Source organism: Dendrobates tinctorius, unplaced genomic scaffold (genome assembly GCF_039654945.1).
Source record: "Dendrobates tinctorius isolate UK_male_01 unplaced genomic scaffold, ASM3965494v1 ptg000377l, whole genome shotgun sequence".
Taxonomy (NCBI): domain Eukaryota; kingdom Metazoa; phylum Chordata; class Amphibia; order Anura; family Dendrobatidae; genus Dendrobates; species Dendrobates tinctorius.
In genome coordinates this window covers 2,231,014-2,256,281 of record NW_027362043.1, presented here as the reverse complement: position 1 = coordinate 2,256,281, position 25,268 = coordinate 2,231,014, and the positions used below count along the sequence as shown (strand labels likewise).

General features: G+C 46.7%; 1 protein-coding gene across 1 annotated transcript in view; it reads left to right on the top strand.

The window, feature by feature from the left end:
- LOC141075888 (cartilage oligomeric matrix protein-like) overlaps window positions 1–25,268 on the top strand; it is a 579,419-nt gene that overhangs the window by 49,941 nt on the left and 504,210 nt on the right. The window contains exon 2 of the mRNA XM_073563079.1: window positions 3,310–3,395. Coding sequence (XP_073419180.1) covers window positions 3,310–3,395 — 86 coding nt within the window. The remainder of the gene's footprint in view (window positions 1–3,309; window positions 3,396–25,268) is intronic.

Here is a 25,268-nt window from a genome sequence, read left to right as displayed (position 1 = left end):
ACACAACACAGTCTCTGGCACACAGGACCTGGGGACACCGGGCTCTGTAAATCCTGTCCGTGATGCCAAAATGGATCGCCCGCCAGGGCCGTAGGGTACTCGGTACTGGGCCGGTATCTCAGAGGGAAGTGTCACAGTAGCGGTGACCCGGTCCGTGGCCCTGGGCGTCCATGTAAAAGGGGTAAGCGTAGCTGGTTAAAGTTTATAAGTGGATGATACGTGACGCCACCTGTGGTGTTCGGCAATGAAGGGTTTAAACTGACGCTGCAGGCAGATCCTCTGGGACAGATGGTATAAGGCGGCAAGATGTAATATCTCCCCACAGGTAGAGCTGTAGTACCAGGGCAGTGGTAATAGGTGTTGAGGAAGAGGGTGTAGTGTCTGGCACAGAGATGTAGCAGTGCTGGAGGGTTTGCAGGAAGAATACAATGACACAACAGGGTGCAGTTTCCATTACCTTTACTTTGCTTTGTAAGTGCAGTCCAGGGTCCAGATTACAGATGGAACAGAGGCTGGCCAGTTTGGAAGCAACTTAGGAATCTCTCTAAGCAGATGGGTTGTGTAGTCTCCTTTTTAGCGCTTTCTCAGGTACTTGTGTGGCGCCCCTGAGGCTCAGTCACCACAGGGGTACTGAACCTCCTCCTGAGGTGTGGTGCCCTACCATCCAGGTAAGGTGGAGACACCTGACCACACTCCAACACCTGCACCCCACACCACAAAGTAGTGTAGCAAAGCACCTTCGGCGGCTCCCTGTTTGGAGTATAGCAAAGCACCCATTGGTGGCTCCCTGCTTGGAACACGAAACGTGCTGGGAGGTGGGTGGAGTTAGTTGATATTACAGATAACGGGAAGAGTTGAGGGTTGAGAAGTCAGTTGGTTAGAGAGTTGGAGAGAAGAAGATCCCCGGAGAGAGGGATAGATGGATGGAAGTGCTGCAGCAGATCCCAGTGACCTGGGTCTGCTGGCACGGGAAAGGAAGAGAGAGAGCAACATAAACTGAAAGCCTGATTCTCCATAGAAAGAAAGATTAGTACGGAACGTGAGGAGTAAAAAGAGAACGGAGGACGTGGGTTAGAGGAGAACCCTTCCTTGAAGTTCGAAGCGCAAGGCCAGGGCCCGGTCCCCAAGTTGTATGGATACTAATGGTCCTGCAGCAGACACCGGAGGAATAGAAGTAGTGACCACTTTATTCCCACACCAGACTTGGGTGCACAACAGCAACTGGATAGTGAGCCGGGACTTAGTAGCAAGAAGTCCCCGAAGCAGGCTACAGCTGTCTGCTGTACAAGTAGAGTTCATAAGAACATCGGACAGGAGGAACGCCAGTGTAACTCAGTACTTGGAGTACTTAATTAAAGGTGCTATAAGAGGAGACGTTCAGAAAGGCACATGTTGGTGGAGTGTTGGAAAGGAATATTCCATCTGGCCTGGAGGTTGACTGAGTCTCTGACCCGGAGGACACGGCACGGAGGCAGGCACCTGTTTGTACAACAGACTGTGAGTAAAGCTTTGGAACTACATGCCCTGGTGTCCTCCACTCATTCCTGCGCCAACCTGCCCAGCACTACTACATCCCTTGCGCCAGACACTACATAATCTACGTGTCATTTCACCTACTCTGCCCTGGGACTACAGCCCTGCCTGTGGAGGGCTATAACATCCTTGCTGCACCACACCATCAGTCCCAGAGGATCTGTCTGCAGCGTCGGCTTAACATCTCCCTTGCCGAACACCACAGGTGGCGTCACGAATCACTTATAAACTTTATTCCAAACTCAATTTCCTGTTTACATGGGCACCCAGGACCACGGGCCGGGTCACTGCTGCTGTGACATTCCCCATTGAGGTCAACAGGCCCGGTACCGAGTACCCCACAGCCCTGGGAGGGCGACCCACTTGCAGTACTGTGTTACACTGAAGTTCGACTTGCTTGTTCTCTTTTAGAACTCCCTCGTATGGCAGACAGCTGTAGCCTTCTTCTTCTGGCTCACACGTTGCTGTTGTGCCTCCGAGTCTTATGTGGGAACAGAGCATTTACAGCTTCCTATTCCTCCGGTTTCTGCTGCAGGACATCAGTATCCGTACAACCTTGGAGACCGGACTCCAGATCATGCGCTACAGCTAGAAGTGAGCCTGAACTCTGCTCAGTCTTCCTCACGTCCACACACGTTTCCCTCCTCACACGAACTAACTAATCTTTCCCTTCCTGGCCCCCAGAGAGCAGCTCCTCCCCAGTTTTGGTTCAGAGCGCCCTCTGCTGGCCTGGAGTGGGAACTGTGCTGTGTGTTGTGTTTACCTGACAGAGAGACCCTTTATTGCTTCCAAGCATGACATCACACTCTCTAGGAGGAAGGTAATGCCACTGTGGCGACCATACTCCTGGGGGCGCCACACAAGCATTTTAGTAGAGTGAGGGTTGAGGAAGGGACGGATTCTGGAAATATTTTTGAGCTGGAGGTGGTAGGAAGTGGAGAGAGCTTGGATGTGCGGTTTCAAGGACAGGGCAGAGTCAAGGGTTACTCCGAGGCAGCGGACCTCCGGTACGGGGGAAAGCGTGATGTCGTCAATTGTTATAGATAGGTCAGGTAAGGAAGATCTGTGACATGGGGGAAAGATGATCAGTTCAGATTTGTCCACATTCAGTTTGAGGAAGCGGGAGAAGAAGGAGGATATGGCTGATATACACTCCAGGATTTTGGAGAGCAGAGGTGACGTCTGGGCCAGAAAGGTAGATCTGAGTATCATCGGCATAAAGGTGGTACTTGGATCCGTGGGACTTTATGAGTTGACTCAGGCCAAGTGTATACATTGAGAAGAGCAGGGGTCCTATAACAGAGCCTTGGGGGACTCCAACAGATAGAGGGTAGGATGAGGAGGTAGTGTGGGAGTGGTAGACGCTGAATGTGCCATTGGAGAGGTATGAGGAGATCCAGGATAAGGCGAGGTCTTTGATGCCAAAGAAGGAGAGGATCAGTAGTAGGAGGCAGTGGTCAAGTGTGTCTAAAGCAGAGGACAGGTCTAGAAAGGAGGAGTATAGAGTATTGTCCGTTCGCTTTGGCTGTAAGTAGGTCGTTAATCATTTTGGTCAGGGCTGTGTCAGTGGAGTGATGGGGATAGATATTTATAGATATTTATAGTGTATAGATAATAAAGTAAAGAATTTGGGGATAGATATTTATCGTGTATAGATACTAAAGTAAAATACTCTTAATGGAAGTTAAATATTCAATCATACCTGTAGGTGATTTCAAACTGCATCCGAATGTCATACCAAAATTTTCATACATAATTATAAATTTATGTTTTTAGGTATGGATGTTGCACCCCAAATGCTAGCAGAAAATAAAGAAACCAACGTTGTCTTAAAAGAGGTCCGAGATCTACTGAAACAACAGGTGATTTATATTTAATGCAGTGCTGTGATCTTATAGATGTAACGTTCTTAAACATTTCTCCAATATTATTGTTAGGATTAACGGGATATAACCTACCTTCTCTTAACCTCCTGGCTCTTACTGAAACCTGGATCCAGCAGTCAGACACTACCGCTGCTGCTGCTCTTTCATATGGTGGACTACACTTCGCTCATACCCCAAGATCAGACAATAGAGCAGGTGGAGGCATTGGTCTGCTTCTATCACCAAAATGTACCTTTCAGGTTATCCCTGAACTACTCTCACTAGTCTTCCCTTCTTTTGAGGACCATGCCGTCAGACTCTACACCCCCTTCTCCATGCGAGTGGCGGTAGCGTATCGTCCTTCCGGCCCCTCCCATCAGTTCCTGGATCATTTTGCCACTTGGCTTCCACATTTTCTCTCCTGTGACATCCCTACCCTCATCATGGGAGATTTCAACATCCCCATTGCTCTTCTCCTCTCCCCATCTGCTACTGACCTTTTATCTCTAACCTCCTCGTTTGGCCTTTTGCAGCTTACTAATTCTCCAACGCATGAAGACGGAAACTCCCTCGACTTGGTCTTCTCTCGGCTTTGTGCAGTGGATGATTTCGCAAACTCCCCTCTCCCGCTCTCTGACCACAATCTTCTTTCATTCTCTATCAAGAACTGCCAGGCTGCTCAGGTCACCCCCACTGTCCATACTTATAGAAACATACAGGCCATTAACACCCAGAAACTTACTAAGAACTTCCAGTCTTCATTGGCCCCTATCTCCTCCCTCTCATGTCCTGATTCTGCACTGAAGCATTACAGTGAAACACTTCAAAGTGCCCTGGATGAATTTGCACCCACTCTAAATAGAACACCACAACACAGACGGCGACAACCCTGGAACACCCTGCAAATACGTTTCCTGCAGCGGTGCTCCAGGTGTGCCAAACGTCTGTGGAGAAAATCCAATCTACACGAAGATTTAATCCATTATAAGTTTATACTTCAAACATACAACACTTCCCTTCACCTCTCCAAACAAACCTATTTCAACACCCTCATCACCTCACTGTCCAATAACCTGAAACGTCTCTTTGACACTTTTAATTCTCTACTCAACCCAAGAGTACAGGCCCCAACCACGGAGCTCCGAGCTGGCGAACTGGCCAATTACTTCAAAGAAAAAAATTGACCAGATCGGACAGTAAATTATCTCCCAATCACCTCATACCATGCACTGTCCTCCCTCCCCCACTGCATCTAGCTCACTCTCTGATTTTGAACCAGTCACAGAAGAAGAAGTAAGCAGGCTCCTTGCATCTTCTCGCCCAATCACTTGCATCAGTAACCCATTTCCGTCACATCTCCTCCAGTCCCTTTCCCCTGCTGTTACCACTCACCTAACTAAAATATTTAACCTCTCTCTCTTCTGGTAACTTTCTCTCATTTAAGCATGCCATAATACATCCACTACTTAAAAAACTATCCCTCGCCCAAAACTGTGCCGCTAACTATAGACCAGTCTCTAATCTTCCCTTCATCTCTAAACTCCTGGAACGCCTGGTCCACCCCCGTCTTATCCGCTATCTCTCTGATAACTCTCTTCTCGACCCTCTCCAATCCGACTTCCGCTCCTTACACTCTACTGAAACTGCCCTCACTAAAGCCTCTAATGATCTACTAACAGCTAAATCTAATGGTCATTACTCCATGCTAATTCTCTTGGATCTCTCTGCAGCATTCGACACTGTGGATCATCAGCTCTAACTCACTATGCTCCGCTCCATTGGCCTCAAGGACACCGTCCTCTCCTGGTTCTCCTCCTATCTCTCTAACCGCTCCTTTACTGTATCTTTTGCCGGTTCCTCCTCCTCTCACCTTCCCCTTACTGTTGGGGTTCCTCAAGGATCAGTCCTAGGCCCCCTCCTCTTCTCCTTGTACACTGCCCCTATTGGTCAAACAATCAGTACATTTAGTTTCCAGTACCATCTCTATGCTGATGACACCCAATTATACGCTTCTTCTCCTGATATCACGCCTGCCTTTCTAGAAAACACCGGCGATTGTCTAAACTCTGTGTCTAACATCATGTCCTCACTATATCTGAAACTAAACCTGTCAAAGACTGAACTCCTTGTGTTTCCTCCCTCTACTAATGTACCTATACCCGACATTGCCATTTCTGTGTGTGTCTCCACTATTACTCCTCAGCAACATGCCCGCTGTCTTGGTGTCGTACTTGATTCCGAGCTTTCCTTTGCCCCCCACATTCGATCACTGGCTCGCTCTTGTCATCTGCACCTCAAAAACATTTCTAGAATTCGACCTTTTCTTGCTTTTGAGTCTGCAAAAACTCTTAATGTTTCTCTTATTCATTCTCATCTCGACTATTGTAACTCTCTTCTAATTGGTCTCCCTCTTACCAAACTCTCCCCTCTCCAATCTGTCTTGAATGCTGCAGCCAGGATCATATTCCTCACCAATCGTTACACCGATGCCTCTACCTTGTGCCAGTCATTACACTGGCTACCCATCCACTCCAGAATTCAGTATAAAGTTATTACCCTCACCCCCAAAGCCCTCCATGACTCAGCACCACCCTACATCTCCTCCCTTGTTTCAGTATACCACCCTACCCATGCCCTCCTTTCTGCTGATGACCTGAGGTTAGCATCCTCAATAATCAGAACCTCCCTCTCCCGTCTCCAAGACTTTACACGTTCTGCGCCAATTCTTTGGAATGCACTTCCCAGGTCAATACGATTAGTCCCCAATCCCCCCCTTTTTTTAGCGTGCCCTGAAAACGCATTTATTCAGACTGGCCTATCGCCTCAACATATTAACCTAATCTATCCCTGTGTGGCACAGCCAAAAGTTAAACCATAACCAAGTTCCACGCGTCATGTTCCCACATGCTTTATGCATCCATTAGCCCTCTGTGTCTGTACTGATACACACATAACCTTATGGCTGGTCCATACAATCAGGGCAACTGTTACCACCCGCCTTTCGTGTCTCCCTTTTTTTGCTCATAGATTGTAAGCTTGCGAGCAGGGCCCTCATTCCTCTTGGTATTTGTTATAATCTATGTGATTATTGTTATGCTGTAATGTCTATTGTCTGTACAAATCCCCTCCGAAATGTAAAGTGCTGCAGAATATGTCGGCGCTATAGAAATAACATTTATTATTATTATTATTACCAAACATAGTGATTTCAAATTTCTACGATATGCAATGACTGCAAGGATTCAGGCAGTGTTAAAAGCCAAAGTACAGTATAATGCCGTGACATGACAAGAATAAGTAATCATATGCTAAATAGTTGCAAGTCAAATTTATGTATGAGACAGGCAGAATAGTAACAAGAGACCCAAGTCTGCAGTGTCTGTGTGCATATTTATTATCTGCTAGCAAGACTATGACCATGCACCATCTTGGCTAAAGCATGTCCACAAAAAGCACTGTGGTCCCTCTGTGAAAGAAGCACATCATGTTCCTGAAACCACAGATGCTCCAGGAGCAGAGTCCATACTTACTGCAGAGCAGGACGTGTGACCCAAATGTGTAACCAAGCCAACACAAAGGTCAGAGAGAACTTTGAGATAACTAGAGTTGAGTTCCCTGATAACCTAGATCATTTATGGGGCAGAGTTGATCACTATATAGCAGCTCTTCCATGCTCTAACAATGACGCAGCAGATTTAACCGCCACATTGAATCGTTTATCTGCCGCCTGGCCCGCCTGTGATCGCTACCAGAGACTGTTTGCAAAGTACATCACATTTTTGAGTAACTGTGACATGGAAGATGCCACAGCAGAGATAGCTGAAAGGGAAACTTTTCTCCAAGAAAAGACCTCATTAGTGCAAGATGCTCAAGATAAGTCAGATCTCCGCATCACACACCTCCAAAAGGTTAGGTCATATCGCACAACGTTGAGCAAAATCACATTTCGATCTTCCAGATCATCTCACTCCAGGAAGACAACATTGCCTGACACGCTACTGGAAATCTGTGCATCTGCAGAGGAAGCTAGAGTAAGAATTTCTTCTACTAGGAAGAGGCTGAGATGAAGGTCCAACTGAAAATACTCCAAGCAGAAAGGGAAGAAGCAACAGCCCTTGATAAACTGAAATTCATTGAATAAGCACTAGTTCAAGATGCTGATATGAACTGCCTTGTTCCAGGAGAGATGAAGGACCCAGCTGATCGCACTACTGACTACGTGCTAAGACATTTAAGACCCGTACCAGTGCCACCTCGGTTCTCCCACATGGACGCACCCGCAAGTCTTGATGTCACCACCTACTGCTGGCAAGATAACTTCCAGCACTAACCCACAATTTAGGCCGCAGTCAGCAGACCTTATAGAGACTAAACCACAGCTTAAGCCTCATGCCGCATCATTTCGTCCTGATTCATCGCAGTCAGATAAGCCAGAGAACTTACATTCCCCAGGGATACCCCAAGTTAATCCTGCAACTATGACCGGGAGATTGGACATGTCTGCCTTCGCCAAATACATGATTTGCAGGAATTTAATAAACATTAGTCTCTCAACGTTTGATGATCGTGCTGAAAATTATAGAGCCTGGAACTCGACCTTTCAAGCAATAATTCTAGACCTTATCCTCACCCGCAAGGAACAACTGGATTTGATTCCTAACTGGTTTTGCCCTGAATCAACGGAGCACATCAAGACAATTAGGGCAGTTCATGTGGACCATTGAGATGCATTTCTTTCTGCAGCATGGGAGAGACTGGAGCAAACCTACAGCAACTCAGAAGCCATAGATTGCCTTATTTAAGAGACTGCCAACCTTCCCAAAGATAACTAACAAGAACAACTAAAATCTTCAAGACCTGAGTGACCTGCTAAAGGAATTAGAATTGGAAAAATTAGACCAACGTCTTTCAGGACTGAGTTAAATTGATACTGCTCTTGGCGTGAATCCAGTAGTGTCCAAGTTGCCATATGGCATGAAGGAGAAATGGGCAGACTACAGCTAACGGTATAAAAGACAGCACAATGTGTCTTTTCCTCCCTTTTCACATTTTTCAAGATTTTTCCAGATTTGTCAGTGAACAAGCTTTGAAGAGGAATGATCCCAGCTTTGATTTACTGAATCTACTCCACCAGCTTCATCGTCATCATCTACAAGGTATAATAACATTATCACCAAACATAGAGAGTTAAGGGGCACAGTATCTGTGAGAAAGACTGATGTTGCACTTACTGCACCCACCTTCACTAAAACTAATGCTGTTGCTCCTAAGGTTATGCACAGTAACCGTATGTGCCCTATCCACAAAAGACCTCACTTACTTAAGGAATGTTGTGGACTCAGGGCAAGGACTTTGCAGGAGTGCAGACATAATATCAAGGAGCTTGGGATATGTTATAAGTATTGCGCCTCCTCAGACCACCTTGCTAAGGAATGTAAGGCCATCATTAAGTGCACTGAATGCAGTAGTGACAAACATGTTGCAGCTATGCATCCCACATCTGCTACACACAATGCACAACCTTCTGCAACATCTAATCCTGCTCAAAAGCATGGCAGGGAGCCACAGGTTTCTGATCCTACTGCAACTGCTGTCTCCTCCTCATGTGTTGAAGTTTGTGGAGAAGGGAGTGGCCCTAAATGCTGTGTGAAGGTATATCTGGTTGATGTCTATTTAGAAAGACAACCCGACAAGGCTTCCAGAATGTATGTCATAATAGATGAGAAGAGCAACAGGTCTCTAACAAAGCCAAAACTCTTTGAGATCTTCAATATAGGGACAAACGACTTCATACACCCTCAACACCTGCTCTGGTCATATTGAGACTTCTGACAGAAGAGCCTCTGGGTGCATTGTCTCTTCAATGAAAGGGAACGTGCACATACTCTTGCCAACTTTAATTGAATGTGACCAGATACCTGATAACAGGGAAGAAATACCCACTCTGGAAGCCGCGCTTCATTATCCTCCTCTGGACATGAATGCTGATATTCTAATCCTACTCAGGAGAGACATTCTGAAGGTTCACAAGGTGCGTCAACAATGCAACCGCCCAGATAATGCTCCATGTGTCCAAAGACTTGATCTAGGCTGGGTGGATTCTTTAAGCATGAATCTGACTGCTAGGTTGCTCCCTTACCCTTCAAAGTTACAAAGGACCCAGCTTCCTAACAACCAAGAACAGGCCTTATCCAGGTTCACCTAATTGCAGAGAACATAAGAAACAATCCTGAAATGAATTACCATTTTTAGCCTTTATGGACAAGATATTTTGCAATGACCATGCAGAGCCAGCTCCACCCTTGCAAGAGAATGAAGAATGCTGGTATCTACCTTCTTTTGGAGTATATCATCCAAGAAAACCTAAGCAAATCAGAGTGGTGTTCGATTCAAGTGCCAAGCATCATGGTGTATCTCTGAACGACGTTCTCCTCACTGGTCCCAACCTGACTAATAACCTAATGAGAGTACTCATGAGATTCAGAAAGGAGCCAGTTGTTATTACTGCTGACATTGAGCAAATGTTCCATTGTTTCGTTGTGTGGCAAGACCACAGAAATTATCTCCGTTTTCTATAGCACCGAGACAACGACCCCAACAAGGAAATGACTAATACCGCACAAAGGTGCATGTGTTCAGAAACATTCTTTCTACTGTAGTTGCTACATATGGCCTATGTAGGACTGCCTCTGATGGCGAATCAGAGTTCGGGAAGGATGCCGAACAATTTGTTGTAAAGGACTTCTATGTGGACGATGGTCTCAAATCCCTGCCCACACCGGAAGAAGCCATATATCTGCTCAAAAGAACACAAGGACAAAAGCTCATTTAAGATTGCATAAACTTGCCTCCAATAGTACTGCTGTCGTGAAGGCTTTTCACCCTAATGATCATGCTGCAGAATTCAGGGACATGAATCTAGGCTCAGACAATCCACCAGTACAGAGAAGTCTGGGCTTGAGATGGAACTTGCTAAACTTGCTAAATTTGCAAAAATTTCTACATTTCTGGAGTTTTTTCAGTCAAGATGGGGTGCATCGTGTACATTAATGAGACAAAAAACTTTTTTGTATTTTCCAAATGGCTGCAATGAAAGAAAGAGTGAAAAATTTAAAGAGGTCTGACTACTTTATGTACCCACTGTAGAAGTGTGGTGCCCCTGAGGCTCAGTCGCCACAGAGGTACTGCACCTTCTCCTAAGGTGTGGTGCCCCACCTTCCAGGTAAGTTGGAGGCTCCTCACCACGCTCCAACACTCGCACCCCACACAATAGAGTAGTTGAGCATAACCACATTGTGGCTCCTTGCTTAGAGAGAAGCAGAGCACCTTTGGTGGTTCCCTGCTTGGAACACTAAACGTGCTGTGCTGGGAGGCGGGTGGAGTTTAGGATACATAAAAGAGCGGGATGGTTTAGGATTACAGGTCAGTCTGACAGGAGGTCAGTCGGAGAGAGGAAGTCACTCAGAGAGGAGTGAGGAAAGGAGATCCCTGGAAGAAGGGATGGAGGAAGGAGTGCTGCAGATGCCTCAGTGACCTGAGCCAGCTGGCACGGGAAAGGAAAGGAAAGAAGGAGAAAGACGTAGAACTGAAACCTGAGCTTCCATAGAAGGGAAAGACAAGTACGGAACGTAGGAGTAAAAGGGAACACAGAGGATGTGGGTTAGAGGAAGAACCCTGCCTAGAAGTTCTAAGCGCAAGGCCGGGGCCCAGTCTCCGAGGTTATATGAACACTAATGGTTCTGCAGCAGACACCGGTGGAGTAGTGGGCTGTAAATGCACTGCTTCCATCTAAGACTTGAGGGCACAACAGCAATATGGATAGAGAGCCGGTGTCATGATCTGAAGTGATCTGACAGCTTTAAAAGCACAGAGTGAACTTTTTTCCTTTTGGCAAGTTGCCAAGGTGATTTGACTGTCCCCGGTGGTGGTTAGTGGTATCGCACCTTAGGTTTTCAGTTTAAAGTTCTCTGTAATTATGATTCAGTTGTGGGGCTCTATAAATGAGTCTCAGGGTGTGCAATCACTGCTGGTGATATTCATTCATTCATTGATTCTGAGTTGGGGAGAGCCTGGTGGAAGGATGGAGCTGAGGAGGAGTCCTGCGCAGCTTAGCCAGGGGGGACGTGTGTCAGCTATGGTGTCTGGACGAAGGGCTGGCATGGCGTGGTGGGGTCGCAGTGATGGTGTCGGCAGGAAGTGTCTGCATGGACTGGTGGAGTGGTGACTATGGAGAGTGGCACTCACCATGTGGGACTTGGCTGCTGAGCTGGACTCAAGCATGCTTGACTTCGTGGCAGAAGCTGAACTCATCTTTGGGACTCTGTTACTAAGCAGCAGCAACTGGTGGTGGACTCTGCTCTAAGGCTGCACTATGGTGAAGGATCCTGTTATGGTGATGGATCCGGGTGGAGGAGAAGACGCACGCAGGTGGAGGGCTCTGTTGCAGGAGCATAAGCACAGAGCATAAAGCTAAGTGGTGTCCCCCTGTATTGTCTCTTTCCCTCTTGTGTGTAATTAGTGCAGTGGTGGGATTAGTCTCCGCACCACCCAATTCCCTAGTGAGGGTTTAGGGTCAGGGCGAGCAAGGGTTAAAGGTTCGCGTGCGGCGACAGGTGCGGAGCCTGTATAGGGAACGTTAGGAGTGCAGGGACACTGGCTCAGGGGAGCTCAGGAGGTCTCCACTTCCCTTTTCCCTATCGCAGGGCCCACCATTGTTAATGTTTCCCAGGTCCCCTTATTATTTAAATTCGCCTTACTGGAGGCGGGGTTTCCAGAATGTATGTATAACGTGTAATTCCTAAATTTGCCAGGTGGAGGCGGTGTATCCATCTGCACGTCTTATTATTTAAATTCGCCCCACTGGAGGCGCTGTATCCAGGATCACGTGTGTTATGGGTCCGCCTTGCGGTAACATCTGCGTCCAGACACACGTGACCGTGACAGCCGGGACTCAGGAGTAGAGAGTCCCTGAAGCAGGCTACAGATGTCTGCCGTGCAAGTAGAGTTCTTGGGAACATCTGTCAGGAGGAACTCCAGTGTAACTCAGTACTAGTAGATCTTCACACTTAAAGGCGCTATAGAGAAGACGTTCAGAAAAGGCACATAAGTTGGCAGAGTGTGGAAGGGAGCTTTCCATCTTGCCTGGAGGTTGACTGAGTCCCTGACCCGGAGGACACGGCACAGAAGCGGGCACTACAGACTGTGAGTAAAGCTTTGGAACTACATGCCCTGGTGTCCTCCATTCTTTCCTGCGTCCACCCGCCTGACACTACTACATCCCCTGCGCCGGACACTACACCATCTAAGTGTCCCCACAACTACACTGCCCTGGGACATCAGCCCTGCCTGTGGAGGGCTATACCATCACTGCTGCACTACACCATCTGTCCCAGAGGATCTGTCTGCAGTGTCAGCTTAACACCTCCCTTGCCGAACACCACAGGTGGCGTCACAAACTATTCACCATTAACATATCGCAATTACTTGGGCGCCAAGGGCCACGGTCCGGGTCACCGCTGCTGTGACACATCCCGCTGACACCGGCCCGGTACCGAGTACCCCGCGACCCAGAAGTAAGAGAATCCATGGATTCCTCTAGTTTCATCACCGCCTTAAGAAGAATCCTCGCCATCAGAGGACCAGTAAAGCAATCGAGATCTGATTGTGGAACAAACTTCATAGGTGCCTGTAGAGAACTACCCTTGAATTCAACACCAGTCCAGGACTTCTTGGCAAATAATGGTTGTTCATGGGTCTTCAACCCTCCTCACACTTCCCATATGGGTGGATCATGGGAAAGAATTATAGGCATCACTCGAAGGATACTGGAGTCTATGTTGATGGACTCAAATCTTTCAAGACTCATTCACAAAACCTTTCTTAGCAGAAATGTCTGCTATTGTAAACTCAAGACCTCTTGTTCCCATACCTATGGATCTGCAATCTCCTGCTATTCTTACTCCAGCAACTCTCCTCACTCAGAAACTCACTTCTAGTTTACCTGAAGACTCTGAGACGGTGTAAATATGCACAACATCTGGCTAACTGTTTCTGGAGTAGATGTTAGATGGAGTACCTTACTCTCTTCCAAAGATGAAGTGGCAACAAGTTAAACCAAGCTTACAAGTAGGAGATATTGTCCTCATGAAAGACCAGAATGTGTAAAGAAACTCTATGGGACTTATATCAAAAACCTTTCCAAGTGAAGATGGCAAGGTGCACAAAGTGGAAGTGACGGTCTCAAAGCAAGGTGACCACAAATCTTTCATTAGACCTACAGTTAGTTAAAAAATAGAAGTCGCGGACGGCACCGCTATTACCATATATCAGCTGATGGTATGCGTCTGGCAGCAAGCTGTCATCCAATGCTCCTGGGTGCTTGACCTCGCAGTGATCAAATAATTGAATCCATATGAAGAAAAAGGTCGCACACGACAGGATGAAATACAGCTCCCCCACCGACACGTGGAGGCGCTGGAGCAGCGCGAGACGGCCGTTGTCAGCTTGTGAGCACTCTTGCCACTCTACTCTGACCTGACATGTAACTACGTGTCGGTGGGGGAGCTGTATTTCATCCTGTCGAGTGCGACCTTTTTATTCATATAGACCTACAGTTAGGCCCATATATATTTGGACAGAGACAACATTTTTCTAATTTTGGTTATAGACATTACCACAATGAATTTTAAACAAAACAATTCAGATGCAGTTGAAGTTCAGACTTTCAGCTTTCATTTGAGGGTATCCACATTATAATTGGATGAAGGGTTTAGGAGTTTCAGCTTCTTAACATGTGCCACCCTGTTTTTAAAGGGACCAAAAGTAATTGGACATATTAAATCATTGTAAATAAAATTTTCATTTCTAGTACTTGGTTGAAAACCCTTTGTTGGCAATGACTGCCTGAAGTCTTGAACTCATGGACATCACCAGATGCTGTGTTTCCTCCATTTTGATGCTCTGCCAGGCCTTCACTGCGGTGTTTTTCAGGTGCTGTTTGTTTGTGGGCCTTTCTGTCTGAAGTTTAGGCTTTAACAAGTGAAATGCATGCTCAATTGGGTTGAGATCAGGTGACTGACTTGGCCATTCAAGAATATTCCACTTCTTTGCTTTAATAAACTCCTGGGTTGCTTTGGCTTTATGTTTTGGGTCATTGTCCATCTGTAGTATGAAACGACGACCAATCAGATTGGCTGCATTTGGCTGGATCTGAGCACATAGTATGGCTCTGAATAGCTCAGAATTCATGTGGCTGCTTCTGTCCTGTGTCACATCATCAATAAACACTAGTGACCCAGTGCCACTGGCAGCCATGCATGCCCAAGCCATCACACTGCCTCCGCCGTGTTTTACAGATGATGTGGTATGCTTTGGATCATGAGCTATACCATGCCTTCGCCATACTTTTCTCTTTCCATCATTCTGGTAGAGGGTGATCTTGGTTTCATCTGTCCAAAGAATGTTCTTCCAGAACTGTGCTGGCTTTTTTAGATGTTTTTTTAGAAAAGTCCAGTCTAGCCTTTTGAATCTTGATGCTTATGAGTGGCTTGCACCGTGCAGTGAACCCTCTGTATTTACTATCATGCAGTCTTCTCTTTATGGTAGATTTGGATATTGATACGCCTACTTCCTGGAGAGTGTTGTTCACTTGGTTGGCTATTGTGAAGGGGTTTCTCTTCACCATGGAGATTATTCAGCGATCATCTACCACTGTTGTCTTCCGTGGGTGCCCAGGTCTTTTTGCATTGATGAGATCACCAGTGCTTTCTTTCTTTCTCAGGATGTACCAAACTGTAGATTTTGCCACTCCTAATGTTGTAGCAATTTCTCGGATGGGTTTTTTCTGTTCTTGCAGCTTAAGGATGGCTTGTTTCACCTGCATGGAGAGCTCCTTTGACCGCATGTTTCCTTCACAGCAAAATCTTCCAAATGCAAGCACCACACCTCAAATCAACTCCAGGTCTTTTATCTGCTTAATTGAGAATGACATAACAAAGGGATTGCCCACACCTGTCCATGAAATAGCCTTGAAGTCAATTGTCCAATTACTTTTGGTCCCTTTAAAAACAGGGTGGCACATGTTAAGGAGCTGAAACTCCTAAACCCTTCATCCAATTTTAATGTGGATACCCTCAAATGAAAGCTGAAAGTCTGAACTTCAACTGAATCTGAATTGTTTTGTTTAAAATTCATTGTGATAATGTCTAGAACCAAAATTAGAAAAATGTTGTCTCTGTCCAAATATATATGGACCTAACGGTATATCAGTGGTTATCTTACTCATACCAGTTGAGAATTAATTATCTATCCAACCAGAAGGAAGTTTCAGCCTATTTAAGATGTACTGCTGATTGCACTGGAACTTGAACCATTGGATTGCTTCAGGAACTGGTTATAGACATTCATCTACCCCATTTATATGTTATTGTTATTGTCGCATTGCATGCACTGTTTTGTCTTTCAGATTTAGGTATCCCTCAGTGTACTTAAGGAAAATATCTCCACTTCAAGACTGATAAAATAGTGAAATTCAAGAATTTCAGACGGGGAGTATGCTGTTAGGCTGCTGTCACATATCAGTTTTTTGGCGTCAGTCACAATCCGTCGAATCGACGGATCCGTTGCAGATTGTGAAAAACTGATGCGACGGATCTATTTTTTCACCGAATCCGCTAGCCGGATCCGTCAAAAAACCAGATCCGTTGCATCCTTTTTTTCCATCGGTTTCATCCATTTTTTTGACGGATACGTTTTTAAAAATGCCCACAGACAGATAGAAAGATAGATAGATAGATAGATATGGGATAGATAGAATACATCGATATATCCATAGATATACTCATAGATATATCTATAGATCTATCTATAGATATTTCTATGGATATATTTATTGATATCTATGGATATATCCATAGATACATCTATAGATATATCCATAGATAGATGGATATATCTATAGTTATAGATATACGGTATCTATATTTTGATATATCTATGGATACATATAGATAGATAAATAATAGCAATGCCAATGTTTATTAATGAACAATATTTTTTATTTGAAAAAAAGCGGAAAAAAAATGGCGTGGGCTCCCGCGCAATTTTCTGTGCTAGAGGGGGAAAGCTGACGGCTGGGGGCCAATATTTGTAGCCTGGGAAGGGGGTAATACCCATGGCCCCTTCCCAGGCTATGAATATCAGCCCGCAGCTGTTTGCATAGCCTTTACTGGCTATTAAAATAGGGGGACCCCCCAAAAAAAAGACATGGGGGTCCCCCTATATTTTATAGCCAGAAAGGCTATGCAGACAGCTTCAGGCTAATATTCATAGCCTAGGAGGGGCCATGGATATTGGCCATCCTGGCTACAAATACCAGCCCGCAGCTGCCCCAGAAATGGCACATCTTTAAGATGCGCCATTTCTGGCACTTAGCCCCACTCTTCCCACTGCCGTGTAGCGGTGGCATATGGGGTAATAAGGGGTTAATGTCACCTTGCTGTCCGATTTTTCAACGAAGACAAAAAATGCTGACGGACAAAGAAATTCAGATGGATCCGTCAAACGACGGATGAAACGTGCAGCCATCCGTCGCTAATTCGACGGATTGTGACTGATGGCAAAAACTGATATTTGAAAGGGCCTTAGCTAAATCTTTTGCAAAGACTTTCAGTCATTACAGGACATTATCTAATGTATATGGTTTAATTCTATCATCTATTGTATTTGTGTACTTTGCTGCCATCTACTGGTTGTTGTTATATTATGTTGTTCATGTATTATTACTGGGCTTTACCCATAATACCTTTCTTTCTGCAACTCCTCTTATCTTTATCTCACTTTCTTCTTGTGGTCAGTGCTATCATGTCAACACATGCTTCAGGACCGGAGAAAGGATTCTCTTGTTACCTCTAACTTCATGCTTCTAATATCAGCTCTAACTTCTACCTCATACTGTATTCATCCCTTCATCTTCCCTGATATCTCCCCTCATCTCATCAAGGTACTGTGAATAAAACTTATTGAATTTATCACTGCAACATCCTAGACTAATCACGTGCAGCTCATCAGGAATAGAAGCACAAGTTGGCGAGTAATGCTATCTGCCATTGCTTATACAGAGAACCGTGTTCACATCCCTCAAACACATCTCACCCACATACATCAGTGGCAGAATATTAGGCAAGATGATTGTGTATAAAATGATGGCAGTCTCACCTTTGAAACAGTAGTGCATGTCAAGATATGGAGCCAGAAAGTCAAAGTTCAAAACATTGCTACCCTTTTGCTTATCACTGTACTGTTATGATGTTGTTATAATGCTGTATTCATATACTGACAATGGTTATGATGATATATTTATGTACTGACGGTGGTTCTAGTGGTGTATTCATGTGCTGACGGTGATTCTGGTAGTGTATTCCTGTGCTAATAATTTTTTTGGTGCTGTAGTCATGGTGGTTTTGGTGGTGTACTCATGTACTGATGGTGGTTTTGGTGCTATATTCATTTACTGTTGGTGGTGCTGGCAATGTACTCATGTTCTGACGCTGGTTCTGGTAATGTAGTCACCTACTGACAGTAGTTCTGCTGGTGTATTCATGTACTGATGGTAGTTTTGGTAATGTAGTCATGCAGATGTAGCAATCTGTAATTTATTAGATTGGAACATTGAGCTGTATGTGAACACTGCCCCAGTAACCTTACAGAATCATAATATCTGCCAACATCCAGGATGTGTTTTAAGGTGGCCACCTGGGTTAATACAGAAAATGTTTAGTAGTAAATAAATGAATATCCCAAGTGGAAAGTCATTAGTGGTATGTAGCTAGATTGGGGTAGCGGGGAACATAATTTACATGCTGGAAGACCAATAGTGATATGGGCATATGTAAGACAAATTCCAAGAACACTTGTTAAAATTGCAGTGTGCAGCTTACTTGTAATAATGGTGAGCACAAGACATGCATCTGGAGTAGAGTGATGCTGCTGGCTTGAGATGGTGCAGAGCGTGCATTCTGCGCTAACCTTCAGGAGTGCTGCAGGAGCTGCTATGGAGGATAGGACGTGGTAGACCTGGGGAGCATCATCCCTGGTGTCCGATTCCCTCAGTGACCATCGTATGCTAATTGCAGTATCCTCCTTGTGCTGTTTTCATGATTTTTTTATGTATCTTATATAGGGCCAATTAGCTGGTTAAGGTTTGTCATTTTTCCCTACACTGCATGCAGGGATACTGCTCCTGAGGGATGCAAGTATATTTATCCTAGGGACTCCCAGGGTCAGCCACCGTGGAGCGGGGACGACATATCTGCTGAAAAATAGAGTGCCAACCTCCGCTGACAAGTAGGGTTGGATTTAGCAAGGAACAGCTTATTGAGGTACCATCTAAGATACTATCTATTATCTATATGCCATTTCATTGGTGTTGAGCTGTTCACTTTTCTCTGTATATCTCTCTGATACTTGCTTGTCTATACCCTATTCCTGCCTAAGCACCGTGTTGTCCTTGTTCCCTGCACCTAGAGGGCTTGCTTTTTGCCTGATTCATCAGCACAGGTGTCACGACTACGACCGCGGGCGCCGCCGAGCCGGCGCCTCCACGTCAACAGACCACGCCGACGTGGAGCGAGCACAGGCTCAGCAGGAGAACATCAGACACTGATCCCAGAAGGACGTCATCACTGGGTGGTCCTCAGGGAATTGGCGTAACATCGGGACACAGGCAGGGCATCAGGAACACGGACTGGACATCAGGAACACGGGCTGGACATCAGGAACATGGACTGGACATCAGGAAATCAGGACACCAGGCAGGACACTAGGACACCAGGCAGGACACTAGGACACCAGGCAGGACATCAGGACACCAGGCAGGACATCAGGACTCGGATCTCAGATAGAGCATCAGCACACTGGCATCGGACTCCGGACATCTGGCAGCGATCGACAGGCTCCGTACATCAGGCTGCGGACATCAGCTCCGGACATCAGGCCGCAGTCATCAGGCTCCGGACCACTGGCAGCGATCGGCAGGCTCCGGACATTGGGCAGGGAAGCATAGGATCCGGACAGCTGGCGGAGGACATCAGGCACAGCACATCTGGAGGGGGTCGTCAGACACCGGACATCAGGCCATGGTCATCAGGCTCCGGATGAGAGGCCACGGTCATCAGGCTCCAGACATCTGGCAGCGACCTAGAAAGGAACCCAAGTGGTCTGGTGAAAACCCCGCCAGGTTGGACTGGAACCGGCAGGGATCTGCACCGAATCCCCAGCTGAGCACAGAGTAGCAGAAACTCAGCGGACACACCGGACTCCTACTTCCAAGATGAACCCAGGTTAAATCACAGCAAGTCAGGTAGCAAAGAGTTGTAGGAGGAGGGGTCCCCGCTGAGTGTCCGGGCCGGAACCAAGGGGAACCTTAATCTAGGTTCCTAGATGGTTTGTTTCCGGGGAGCAGAGTTAGGGGCGGACCGCTGAGACTTCCAGGACTGTTGGGGGAGGAGCCTATATAAAAGGGGCGGAGAATGCCAGTCAGGGTGAGTTAGCAGAACGGGAGAGAAGGAGCAGGAGACCGTGGAGACGCCAGGGAGCCAGAGCCTTCAGTTATAACCAGAGAGGACAGTGACAGAAGGGAGGCGCTCAGAGGACTGCAGGGAGATGGCGCCGAGCCAACCAACAGAAGACTGCCGCTTCTCAGCCACCCGTGGCCGTTGCCACCTCGCTTCAGTCCGCAGCTGCGGCCTGCTCGCGGCCGTTGCCGCTCCACCCCCGTCCGCGACTGCGGCTTCTCCATTGCCGCCCGCAGCCGCCACGCCCCGCTCCAGTCCGTTGTAGGGGCCGGGCCATCGCCCTCCGCAGGTCCCCTAGTGCAGCCGCTAGCTGTGCCAGTGGCTTACCACCCGCCACTCAGCACCGCCGTTGCCCGCCCATGTCCGGGGGCTGCGGCCTCCACTCTCCCACTCCCAGGCGGTATCCTGCTGCCTCCGCTGGGGGGACATTCTGTCAAAGAACTCTTCTAGGGCCTGTTGTGCCTCTGCTTCGTCTGGGTGTTGGAACGCCCGAAGACTACGCCAGTTCCTCAGCGGCTGGGCCCAGCGGCTGTGATGCCGGAGCACCACCGAACAATACGCCGTGGGACGTCTGGACGGCTAAGTGACACATAATAACTAAGGACCCGTAGTCGGCCATACTGCGGCCCTATAATGACCGGCGTTTGCCGGGGTAGTCGTGTTCTCATAATCAGTGTTTGCTTGTATTTGGTCCCTGCAAGGACAATTGCTGTTATTTTGTTTGGTTGCTTAGGATAGCCGTATCGGCATCTAACTATAAAAGTTACTACCTAAAGTTTAATCTGTCTCGCAACTCGTCACTGCATCCAGCGTAACTGCCATGACCACAGAGTCACATTCACTGGGCACATGGTTCAAGACATGGAAGGACCTCAGGAACATCACACAGAGGACACAGTTCAGACAGGGTCAGGTAAAGGAGGAGGTCCAGGATCCAGGAAACAAGACACAACATAGACGGGCCTGGATATGCAGCCTCCAGGAAGGGCGATCTGGGTATTTCTGCCCCCAGAGCAGGCGGAGAAAATAGACACAATTAAGACAGGGTCAGGTGCAAGAACAGATCCAGGATCAAGGATTCAGGAAACAAGACACAACATAACCGGGTACAAGGCAAGACGCCAAACCCTAACACAGGGACCAGGATATTCTGCCTCCTGGGAGGGCAGACAGGAACTAGGGCCAGAATATTCTGCCTCCTGGCAGGCGACAAGACACAGCTCACACAGGGACAAAGAGCAACAGCTCCCCCAGAACTGATCAGAATCAGAGCAGGAGCTGAACACACAAACTCTCATGGTCTAGGTTACGGAACTCAGTGCGAAGTTCTGGCAACGCCCCACAGGGCAGGGAACTTTTATATAGCAACTGCCTCACAGCGATAGGCTGGAGCAGCAATTGTAGCACACACCCATTCCTCATAAAAGCAGATGAGGTGTGGCCGCGCGCACCCTAAGCAAAGCCAAACAGAAATCAGCAATGCAAAGGACACCTGGCGAGAGCTGCAAGCCTGAACACATGTGGTAAGCCATACACAATGCAGATGACCTATAAACCCACGGATAGCTTTCCACAACGGCAGCCAGGGACCGCACCAGTGGGTGGTCATCCAACGCAGCGGAGCCACGCACGTAAGCCACCTGCCCTGAAGAAAATCGAGGATGAAACCCAAAGTTACAAAAAAAAGGTGACATCAATGTGGCAGAACTAGCTCTATTATTTAAAGCAAATTCGGCCAAGGGCAAAAATGAAACCCAATCATCCTGATCAGCGGAAATAAAACATCTCAAATACGACTCCAAGGTCTGGTTTGTTCTCTCCGTCTGCCCATTGGTCTGAGGGTGAAAAGCAGGGGAGGACAACTGAATTCCCAGCTTGGAACAGAAAGTCCTCCAAAATCTAGACACAAACTGAACTCCTCTGTCAGAAACAATGCTCTCAGGAATCCCGTGCAAGCGAACCACCTGTTGCAAAAACAGGGACACCAACTCAGAGGAAGATGGCAACTTAGGGAGTGGAACCATCTTAGAGAACCTATCACAAATCACCCAAATAACAGTCATTCTCTGAGAGACAGGCATATCAGAGATGAAATCCATTGAAATATGGGTCCATGGCCTCCTGGGGAACGGCAAAGGCATCAACAACCCACTAGAGCGAGAACAAGGTTTAGACCGGGAGCAAGTCCCACAGGACTGCACAAAATTCCTGACATCACGAGACAAGGCAGGCCACCAAAAAGACCGACTCACCAGATTTCTAGTACCAAAAATACCTGGATGACCAGCCAATGCAGAGCAATGAACTTCAGACATCACTCTCTTCTTCCACTGGTCAGGAACATACAACTTTCCACTGGGACAACGCTGAGGTTTGTCCTCCTGGAACTCTTCCAGAGCACGTCTCAAATCGGGCGAGATGGCAGAAAGAACTACCCCTTTGCCTAAGATGGTAGCAGGCTTGGTCACCACAGGAAAATCAGCAAAGAAGCTCCTAGAGAGGGCGTCTGCCTTGACATTCTTAGTGCCAGGAAGAAAAGAGACCACAAAATCAAAACGTGTAAAAAACAAGGCCCACCTAGCCTGTCTAGGGTTCAAGCGTTTGGCCGACTCCAGGTAAATCAAATTCTTGTGGTCAGTGAGGACCACGACTTGGTGTTTAGCTCCCTCCAACCAATGTCTCCACTCCTCAAATGCCCATTTCATGGCTAACAGTTCCCGATTCCCCACATCATAGTTACGTTCAGATGGAGAGAACTTTCGGGAAAAGAAAGCACAGGGATTCATTTTAGATGTTACAGGATCCTTTTGGGACAAAACAGCTCCTGCACCAATCTCAGAAGCGTCCACCTCTACCTGGAAAGGGAGTGAGACATCAGGTTGCCGCAAAACCGGGGCAGAAGTGAATCTTCGCTTCAGCTCCTGAAAGGAAGAAACAGCCTCCGGAGACCAATTCAACACATCAGCACCCTTCTTAGTCAGATCAGTCAATGGCTTGGCAATACTAGAAAATTTTGCTATAAATTTCAGATAAAAATTAGCAAAACCCAAAAACTTCTGGAGGGCCTTCAAAGAAGTTGGCTGAACCCAATCATAAATGGCCTGTACCTTGGCCGGGTCCATTTCAATAGTTGACGGAGACAAAATAAATCCCGAAAATGAAATCCTCTGTACCCCAAAAAGGCATTTCGATCCTTTGACATACAGGGAATTCTCCCTCAAGATCCGGAACACAGTCCGAACATGATCCACATGAGAATCCCAATCCTTGGAGAAGATCAAAATATCACCCAGATAGATAATCAAAAATTTATCCACAAAGTCTCAGAAAATGTCGTTCAGGAAGCACTGGAAGACAGAAGGGGCATTAGTGAGCCCAAAATGCATCACCAGGTACTCAAAATGTCCCTCCGGAGTATTAAACGCCGTCTTCCATTCATCCCCATGCTTAATGCGGATAAGATTATACGCCCCCCTGAGGTCAAGCTTGGTAAACCAGCAAGCACCTTTAACTCTGTAGAATTGATCCGAAATCAGGGGTAACGGATACTGATATTTAATAGTAATTTTGTTGAGGGCACGATAATCAATACAAGGCCTTAATGAACCATCCTTTTTGGCCACGAAAAAAAAACGGCACCTAAGGGTGAAGAGGATGGTCTAATATGACCCTTCTCCAACGCCTCCTTAATATAGGATCGCATAGCCTCGTGCTCGGGTACAGATAAATTGAAGAGCCGACCCTTAGGAAATTTACACCCTGGGCTCAGTTCAATTGCACAGTCATAACTCCTATGAGGAGGCAAAGACGAAGACTCATTCTCACTAAATACATCATAAAAGTCCGCCAAATAGTCAGGAACATCATGCGACTGAGGAGAGGTGGAAAAAACCGGAGCCTCACTAAGGGCACACCGACAACCCCAACTCACCACAGACACAGATTTCCAATCCAAAACTGGATTATGAATTTTCAACCAGGGAAACCCCAGAACAATGGTATCATCCAAATTATGCAACACCAAAAATCTGCAATTTTCTTGAAGGTCTGGGGCGACCCGCATTACCACCTGGGTCCAAAACTGAGGTTTATTTTTCGCCAAAGGAGTAGCATCAATCCCCCTCAAAGGGATAGGCGTCCACAGAGGTGTCATCGGAAATCCACAACGTTTAGCAAAATCCAAGTCCATTAGGTTCAGGGCTGCTCCCGAATCCACAAAAGCCTTGGCGGAAAATGTGGACAGGGAGCAGATCAGAGTAATTGCCAGAAGAAACTTAGGTTGAACACCACCCACAGAAAACGTGTGTGCAAAACGTTTCTCTCGTTTAGGACAGACAGAAATAATATGAGAGGCATCTCCCCCCAAAAAAACACAGCTTATTACGCCTTCTGAACTCCTGACGTTGCTCCCTGGACAAAACTCTATCACATTGCATAGGTTCAGACACTTGTTCAACAGGTGGCAACACCTCTCATGCAGTCCTGCGTTCACGTAAACGCCGATCAACCTGAATGGCTAATGACATAGAATCGTCAAGACCAGAGGGAACAGGAAATCCCACCATAGCATCTTTTACGGCTTCTGACAAACGCTTCCGAAAGAGAGCTGCCAAGGCATTATCATTCCAGGTAGTAAGGACCGCCCACTTTCGGAATTTTTGACAGTACAATTCTGCAGAATCTCGACCCTGGCTCAATGCCAACAGGGTCTTTTCAGCCTGAACAATAGCATTAGGTTCGTCATACAACAGCCCCAAGGCTTGAAAAAATGCGTTCACATTAGTCAGAATAGGATCATCTGGTTTCAAAGAAAACACCCAATCCTGGGGATTGCCATGCAGCAAAGAGATGACAATTTTAACTTGCTGCGCGGAGCTCCCTGACGAGTTAGGCTTCAAGGCAAAAAATAATTTACAATTATTTTTGAAATTCAAACATTTAGACCGATCGCCAAAAAACATATCAGGAGTAGGGATCTTTGGTTCAGCAGCATGTGAATGAACAAGGTAGGCGAAAATTCCCCACACTTCCGCAGCGAGCTGCTCCACACGATCAGACAATTGCTTTATCTCCATTGAGAGAAAAAAAAAATTCCCCCTACGGCCAGAGATATAGAGGAAAAAGTATACACACTTTTTTTTTTTTTTACAATTCTTTCCTGCTATTAAGTACCCTAGGATCTGCGGTATGGCGGGTGATTCTGTTATGAAACAGTCACCATAGGAGGCAAAAACAGAAATACTAGCTAAGTCCAGAAAGCCAGAGAAGTTGGCAGCTATCAGATTGCAGACCCCTGAAC